The sequence below is a fragment of the Cystoisospora suis genome (assembly GCF_002600585.1).
Source record: "Cystoisospora suis strain Wien I chromosome Unknown contig_6715, whole genome shotgun sequence".
Lineage (NCBI taxonomy): Eukaryota > Apicomplexa > Conoidasida > Eucoccidiorida > Sarcocystidae > Cystoisospora > Cystoisospora suis.
In genome coordinates this window covers 532-9,332 of record NW_027159502.1, presented here as the reverse complement: position 1 = coordinate 9,332, position 8,801 = coordinate 532, and the positions used below count along the sequence as shown (strand labels likewise).

General features: G+C 44.1%; 1 protein-coding gene across 1 annotated transcript; it reads right to left on the bottom strand.

The window, feature by feature from the left end:
• Window positions 1-167: 167 nt before the first annotated feature.
• Window positions 168-8,764, bottom strand: CSUI_010128 (uncharacterized protein; the record flags this gene model as incomplete). The annotated part of the gene is made up of 2 exons (XM_068070233.1): window positions 1,207-8,764; window positions 168-453 (listed from the first exon to the last, which is right to left on the bottom strand). Coding segments are annotated over exons 1-2 (7,839 nt in total), but the record flags the coding sequence as incomplete, so codon positions are not given.
• Between the last annotated feature and the right edge of the window lie 37 nt (window positions 8,765-8,801).

Sequence of the window (8,801 nt, the reverse complement as noted above, 5' to 3'; positions counted from 1 at the left end):
TATATGTGTGTGTATGTATATGTGTATCTTCGTGAATTTGTACGTAGAGAGAGGTAAGTGTGGGGAATGATTGACCTCACTGTAGATGGAGATGAATATCTCTTTCCTTCTTAATTTGCTCGCGTATCCCAAGCTGGGCGATAAGAGACTTCGGAAGAANNAACTTTCAGAGCTACGAGAAGAGGAGATATAGGAGAGTCGCCATGTCTATCCGCATCTTCTTCTTCTCCTTTTTCTTGTCCTTCTCTGTAACGCAAGTTTGCAGCATCTTTATCATCTTGAGTTATGTCTGTCGAGTCTTCTCGTCTTTGGAGAGAGGAAGAGAGAAGAGTAGAAGAAGGAGAGAATTTCGTTGTCTGGCTAGCTCGATTGTCTCGACGACACGGATGGAGAGGAAGAAGACGATCATAGAGAGGCCCGCCAATACAACGAGCTCGATGCACCGAACCTGTCCTGAGAAAGAAAGAGTGAGAAAGAAAGAAAGAAAGAGTGAGAAAGAAAGATAGAGATTATGAAAAGATGGAAAGAGCAGAGGTCATATGACTGTAGTGACATAGACTGTTTAAGTCCCAGTGGATTTGAGCGAGAGAGAGGGAGAAGAGAGACAGTGCCTGCCAACGTGTCTGTCCCTCCTCAGATACACATGGAGACCTACAGATGTATACAGACACATATATACACACACCTATATACATATATATACATACATATATATACATGCGCACACATATATCGAGACAGTTGCAGATATTTCCTTCGGCTGCTCTCAAGGCTACGTGCGCAAGTAAATAGAATAAAAGACAGGAGCTTCTCTCTACACAGTCACTCCAACTACATACATATATATATATATATATATGTGCGTGGGTATATATAGGCGTACACATATAGATATAGAGAGAGAGATCGTGGGCTTGGCTCATCTTTGAAGAGAAAGTGCACACAAGGAGACCAGGGTTCGAGTCTGGGTATGCACAGAGACAATCCCTGGGTATCTCCTGACGCGTTCACCCTTCTTTCTCTTCTTTCTCTTCTTCTTCTTTTACACCTCACCTACTATTAAGACATCTCTCTCTATCTGTCTATCTATCTATCTACAGATATATATGCGGAGGGCAAGAATCCAAAGAGACCCAAGATCGAGATCTATAAAGAGAGAAGAGATGCTAGCTTAGAGACCTTTGCTACTTTCTTCTTCATTCTTACCTTCCGATACCAAGAGGGAGATCTGCGTCAGGAACGAAATCCTTAACCTTTATCTGTCTTGCTCTCCCCTCGCTTTTCCTATCTGACAGTCTCTGATAAACCACATTCTTCTCCCATTCTTCCTCACTCTTTCTATCTCTCCGTTCTTCTCTTTCCTCTTCTTCTTTTCTTCTTCTTCCGCAATTCTTTGTATTACCGGTGTCCTTTACCCCTTGGAGAAGAAGACGCTTCGATTCTTCTTGATCTAGAAGAGCATTTCTCTCCTCCTCTTCTTGTTTCTTCCATTGAGAAAAAGAGATGTCTTTCTTCTTTAAGAATCTTTCTCTCTCTCGATCATGACCATTCTGGCTGTCCTGTTCTCTTGTTCTCTCTCCCTCTCCTTCTTCTTCTTCTCTCTCTCTTCTTCTTCCCTCTTCACATTCTTCTATCCTAGTAGCTGAACCTCCCCCCTGTGGTATGCGAGAAAAATCGCGGTTCAAGTCATCTTCATTTTGATAAGAGAAAAGGATCTTCTTCTCTCTATCATCCTTATTCTTATCTTCCTGGTCTCCTTCTTCTTTTCTTCTTCTCCTTGCATCTGTATGCACATGTGCTGTAGAGTTCTGAAGTGTGTTCTCCTTCTTCTTCTTTTCTTCTTCTTCCCCTACAGGACGTCTCCTCTCTTCAAGAAAGATTGCGTCTTTATCTTGACGTGTATGGATATCTGTCTTTGGAGTTGTGGAGGAAGTCTTCGCATCGAAGCGACTTTGCCTTAGCCACTCGAAATAGGAGAGATTTCTACAGCCTTGACTGCTTCCTTCCTTTTTCATTAGACTTGACGGATCATGCGTAAAAGGCGATTTCTTCGCCTCTTCTTCTTGTCCTTCTTCTTCTTTCTTCTTCTCCTTGCTCCTTCTCTTCATCTTCTCAACTAACTGAGACCGAGAGGGAGGAAGAGGTGGGAAAGAAGAAGAAGATGACGAAGAAAAAGAAGAAGAAGATGAAGATGAAGCGACGGGTGGGAGACGCGTGAATCTCTTCTTGTTTTCATTGTCTTTCTTGATAGGTTTAATGAGTCCAGAGAAAGAAGAAGAAGGTAGAGAAGAGCGAGAAGATGAAGAGGGTAGAGAAGAGCGAGAAGATGAAGAAGAAGAAGAGGGTAGAGAAGAGCGAGAAGAAGAAGAAGAAGAAGGTAGAGAAGAGAGAGAAGAAGAAGAAGGTAGAGAAGAGCGAGAAGAAGAAGAAGAAGAGGGTAGAGAAGAGCGAGAAGAAGAAGAAGAAGAAGAAGGTAGAGAAGAGAGAGGAGAAGAAGAAGAAGGTAGAGAAGAGCGAGAAGAAGAAGAAGAAGAGGGTAGAGAAGAGCGAGAAGAAGAAGAAGAAAGAAAGGAAGAGATGGCGAGTAGATTGTGGGTTGAAGAAGAAGTTCGGGGGGGATTTTCTTCTCTCCTTTCACAAGATGCCTTTGCTGTATCTCCAGGAGAATCTTCATGAGATTTATCATCTTTCTTTCCTTCTTCTTCCTTACTGTATGTACACTCCACAGTAGAGACTGTAGATGGGAGAGGAGGGATAGAGGGAGGATTCTTTGAGAGAAGGCAGAGAGACTTTGACGATTTCTGAACGGCCTCTTTCTCAAGTGTAGCTTGCGACTTTTGGAGATTTCTCTTCTTAAAAGTCATAGGAGAGGAGATTCTCATTGCTTTCAACTCTCTTCTCTTCTCACTAGTCTCTGGATTCTTCTTCGAGAACACAGACGAAGCAGAAGAAGAAGCTCCTTTCTTCTGTATCGATCGTACAGTTACTCGTGAAACTTCTGCTTCTATAGAATGAGAAAATTCTTCTTTCTTCCCTTCTCTCATCTCTATTGATGTGGTGGTGGGCCTTCTCTGGTCTCTTCCAGATAACGAAGAGAAAGAAGAAGAGAGACTTGAACTACGAGAGCGAGAAGAAGCTAAGCGAGGTGCGCTGGTATTCTTGGGACAGATCAATGGATCTTTTTCTTTTCCTCCTCCATGAGAAGTTGGATGGTCATCTTTCTTATTTATTCGAGTAAGTAAAGAGGAAGATCGCGGAAAGGGAGAGAGAGAAGATTTGTTTCGGGGATGTATACAGGGATGAGGAGAAGGTCTAGTCAATTTGTGAGTTCGCCCATCTTCAGTCCTTTCATGAGGTGTACATACACCTCCCCCCCCGGAAGGGAGACCTTGGTGTTCACCAGTACGTTGGTTTACCACTTTCTTCTTTTCTGATGTGTTCCCTTGTTGAGAGGTCATCCTTCGATTCTTCACAGAATTTCCGTGGAAGGGTCTCTTTGAAGAGGAGCAAGATCTCTCTTTCTTCAGTAGTTCATCTTCCTCTCTGTTCTCGTCAGAAAAGGCCTTACTTTCTTCTCCTCTTTCTCTTAGTAGTCTATTTCTGTCTTCTTTTTCTTCTCCTTCGTCTCGCTTTTGCTCTGCAAGAAAGGAGCGACTTTGATTGAATGAAGTCCCATCTCTTCTCGACGTCGTTGTCTCAGGGTCTGTCCCCTCATCGTCTCGTATTTCCTTCTTTCTTAGAGAGGAAGCCTCGAGACTAGGAGAAGATGGAAGTCGAAATCTCTCCTTACGATAGACTTCGGGCTGAAGAGAAAAAGAGCATTTCTCGTCTTCTTCACCCAGTTTAGTACGTAACGAGGAAGAGAGAATAGAAGTCTCTCTACTCGAGGGATAAGGATGGAGCTCCTCACACGTATTACTACCTGCGGGTTCTGTCGTTCCAAGAAATAAAGAAGAAGAAGAAGAAGAAAAGTGTGAAGAAGGAGAAGTGCCTCTTCTTCTCTCATCCTCAAGAAGAGAACGGCGGAACACGACTAGGGGGTTGGTCTGATGGTGAAAGAGATTCTTCTGATAAGATTCTTCTTCTTCTTCTCCAGGCGCTTTTTCTTTAGCAAAGTCGTCTTTCTTTGAGAAAGAGCAGTGGTCTTCCTCTTGTAAGCGATTGAAAGGAGACAGACGGCTTCTCTCGATTTCTTTCCTTAAAAGTTCTATACGCCGAGGTATTCTTCTTCTTCTTGACATCTGATACGAATCGTCCTCGTAACTGCAGCCATTCATATGAGCTTCGTCTTTCTCTTTCTTTTCAAAAGAAATGTCTTCTTTTCTTGCCCCTTCAACACCTTCTTCCTCATCTTTTCTTCTCCTTCTTCTACCTTCTTTCTCTTTCTCTTGCTCGCTTCTCTCATCTTCTTCTTCTTCCTCTCGTTCTTTTGAAGAGGATTTGGACTGCATCCACCGCTCCCTTCCTGAGACCTCTTGACGTCTCTGATCTTTCTCTCTCTCTGTCTTTTTCTTTTCAGATCGAGGGCTATAGAAGCGCTCTTCTTCTCTTTCTCCTTTCTCCCTTCGTTTGTCCCTATTTCTCACGTCTTTCTTCTTCTGTTGAGAAGAAGAATAATAACTTTCTTCTCCGTCACTCGGCTTATATTCGGTCCCTCCTTTCACCTCGATCCCCCCTAAGGCGTGATTTAGATCATCTCTTGTGTCTCCAGAGATTTCATTGAGCTGTCTTGAGAGAGATCGACTTGAAGAAGGATCAAAGAAAGAGAAAGGCTGGTGACAGGTCTCTTCATTCTCTTGGGAGAGACGAGAATTTCTACTTCTTCCTCTGGAGATACATGGATAAGAAGGAAAGGGTGTACGATGAGAATCTCCTTGGCAGTTCCGAAGTAAAGTAGAAGAAGAAGTTTGGTAGGAGGTTCCCCGATGCTTCTCGTCATTCCATCGGTCACTCTTCTCCTGTAAGACATCTAGAACAAGAGAAGAAGAAGAAGAAGATAGGCATGCTACTGGACAGTCACTCGGTGTATAGCTAAGATCAGAAGACACCGATTTCGCGGGCTCAGGAAAGCCAGGAGTGGTAATGCCTTCATTAGGAAGAAGATGATCTTTCTCACTTTGCAATCTTTCTTCTTCTTCTTTTACTTCATCTTCTCTAGCAGTTTCTCTCTCTTCTTCTCCACCCCCCCTCTCTCTTAACTCCTCGAGAGACGACAAAGGAGGAGAAGGCGATAGCGATGAGACCTTCGTAGAAGACGACGTTGTAGATGATGGGAGGAGGCTGAGAGAATGAGAGGGGTCTCTATTGACTTTTCTGAATGAAGAAGAAGGAAGAGATCTTTCCTTTCTCGTGTCTATCTTTAGAGAAGACGCTTGAGAGAGGGATTGTTTTGACATCTTACGAAAGGTCGAAGAGGCTAGAGGCTTGGTGTGTCTCTCTTGACTTACAGAGGTATGCCTGGGGGGCTGTTTAGAGAGATGCTTCTCTATAGAAGATGATCGAGACCGGACGGCTTTCCGAGATGTGCATGAAGAAGAAGATGAAGAAAGAGAAGAAGGTTTCTGCTGGAGTTGTCCTTCTTCTCTTCTCTTGGAAATTCTTGACGAAGATAAGGAAGACTTGGCGCTTGGAGCTTTCGCACAAAGAGGAGTGAGGGGTGACCTTGTCCTTCTGAAAGATGAAGAAGAAGAAGAACAAGAGGATAGCGACGAAGCTATCTCTGTCTTCTTTACGGGGAGCTCTAAGGAAGAAGCAGCAGAGGAAGCTTTCCTGCTGGGGGCTGCGCCTATGGAGGAAAGTTGACTTTGCCTATCACGTTCTTGAGAAGTCTCTATCTTTCTCTTGGTATCCGTACGTGGAGCTCTCTTTGACGGACTTGCTTTAACAGAAGCCTTGCATCTCGCAGGCAGGTTGGCTTGAGAAGAGCTCTCATAACGCGGAGATTCTTTAGGACTACTCAAAACTATCCCCGTTTCCGGAGCTAAAGATGAAGAAGAAGAAGAAGAGGTAAAGAAAGAAGAAGAAGAAGAAGGAGGAGGAGGAGATGAGTTAGAGGAAGAAGATAATGAGGCAGAAGAAGAAGACGATAAGCTCGAAGAAGAAGAAGAAGAAGGAAAAGGGTGGCATTTAGGCTGTAGAGAGGGTTGATCTAGTTCGTTAGCTCGAGGGGGGGAGGTAGCGGTCCTGGGCGTACTAGGATGAGGAGGATGAGAGGTATGAGGAAGAGAAGAGCATGTGGATTGCTGTGTGTTAGACAAAAGATTTGCTTTCTCCTGTCTATCATTCGTGAGAGTTTTCCTTAGTCCACGTGGAGATCTACACGCTTGATTTAAGGAAGATGTCTTCTTCAACTTCTCCCTCTCTTCATCTCTTTCTACGGTAGGAGGTCGAGAGGTCTTTGCCGCTTGCTGTGAAGAGAAGAGAATTCTATCTCTCTGGGTAAAGTAGGAAGGCTCATACGTTTGGGTAGCCAGCTTTCGCGCAAGATCATCTTTCTCTTCTTCATCAAGAGAACAGGAAGAAGAAGAAGAGATGGTATTCTTCTTCTCCTCCTCCTCCTTCGTCTCACCGAGCTCATTGGTATCGCCACCCTGTTCTCTGGATTCACGTCCGCCCGGAGTTGCAGTCTTGTCTTTCTCTTGTGTATCTATCTCCTTTCTCCATGGCTGTATAAGATTCTCCTCTTGGGGGCATCTGTTGCTTGTGGAAAAGATGACATTTTCTCCTTCTTCTTTTCGACTCTGATGGTCTTGAAACAAAGAAGAAGAAGAAGAGTGCGTGGATGTATGGGTCCTTCTATCTTGCTGCTCTTCATGATGTATGAAGGGTAATCTATTCTCCGGGTCATGAGGTGAAAGAGACTGTGGGGGTGTGTTGCAGCGCATCCGTGCCTGTGAAACTCCCCTGTGTGTCTTCTTATCTAGGCGTTCTCCTCCTTCTTGTATCTTGGGGTGTATATACACCTCATGGAGAGGTGTCATCGTTCTTGATGACTGCGAGGGGGGTCGTTCTTCTTCTCCCGAATCGTATTGTCTTTGGCGACTATGCTGTAGCCATAGTAATCGACGTTTCTCTTGTTTCTCCAAAAGGATTTCTTTCTCTCTTATCGATGATATGCTTTCTTCTACTCCTCTTTCAGAGAGCAACGGAGGAGAAGAAGTTAAAGAAAAAGAAGAAGAAGAGGATGATAGCCTTGTAGAAGATTCCTTAGGAGAAAGTGCACTCCCGTTCTCTGTTTGATACGAGTCCATACACAAAGAATCTGCGACTTTCTGTCTTTCTTCTTTCTCGTCTCTCCGAGTTCTACTTCTGCATTCATTCCTTCCTATCTCTTCTCCCATGGAGGCATGTTTAACAGAAGGAAAAGAAGAGTCTCTATCTCCTTTCTCCCTTCTTATCAATGCTTCTCTTATCTCGGATACTCTTCCGTCACTTCTCTCGTGCGTGAACTTCCGGCGTTTCTTCACATGAAGATCGACAGTCTCGCCCTGCAGATCTTCTTCCCCAGTCAAAGGAACTCTTGCAACTATTCCTCTATAAGATAAAGAAGAAACAGAAGAAGAAGAAGAAGATGAAGAAGAAGAAGAGGCGAAAGAGAAAGAAGAAGAAGATTGGGGTGGGTCTCCTCTTGGGGAGTAGAATTCGTCTCGATCTCGTAGAGTACGACGGGGAGACGTAAGAGTACCAGAGAAGCTTTTGAACGAGGGTATCTTAATTAACTGTCTTTCTTTCTCTCCGGAATCGAGAAGAAGAGTTCGTAGATCTTCCTTTCCAGATGAAAGTCCTTTCTCTCTTGAAGAAGAAGTGTCCGTTAGATCCCGACATCTTCCTCTATTTACCTTCTCGTTTGAAGAGGCATCTATCTCTATCGAAGCCGCCTCGTGACTTGAACGACTCTCTCTTCTTTGATTAAAAGTTCTCTCCTCTTTTTCTTTCTCTCCATTGCTCGCCCCTAAGTCACTAAGATCAAGACGAGAGGAAGAGGGATAAGAGGAAGGCATAATGGGTTGCTTTGATCGAAGAGGATCTTTCTCTCTTTCTTCTTGCCTTCTAGAGCTGTTCGCACATGAAGTTCTCTCATCCATACAAATGGAAGAAGATAAAGAAGATGAAGAGGAAGCAAAGAAAGAAGAAGAAGAGTGTCGTGGATCTTCTTGAGAAGGGGGAGAGAAAGACGTAGGAGAACTTCCATGATTCGTAGTACTCCCTCTTCCTCTCCATGGTCGTGCTGCTATGCCCCAGCCAACAGATGAAAAGAAACCTGACAGAGAGCGAGAGGAGGTAAGAAGACTCCCTCTACTTTGTGTGTGTGTGTCTTCTTCTTCTTCTCCTCCATCTTCCTTTCTTTCTTCTTTTCTCCTTTCGTCAGGGGTGGTATCGTCTTGACCAATAGAAGGAGAATCCTTTGAAGAACCCCGGGGGCGGGAAGAGGAAGAAGACTGCGAAGAAGAAGAAGAAGCAGTTGGTGGAGGCGGGAGAAGAGGCGGGAGAGGAGAAGAACGTTGGATTATTTTCATGTGGTCTTCCTCTCCTTCATTTGAAAGAAGAGACGACGAAAGTTCATTAGGATCAGATGTATGGCTCTTTAGGTGACTAGCTGTAGAAGAAGAAAAGGAAGCTCGAGAGGAAGTCAGGAGTGAAGAAAGAGGAAAAGATCGACATAAAGAAAAGGCAGAAGACGAAGAAGAATGAAGAGGAGAAGAACGCTCGGGTCCAGTAGGAGAGATAGAAGGTTTCTTGGTGAAACTTGAAAATTGCATGGTGTCTTGGGATAAAGAAAGAAAGAAAGAATGAATGAATGA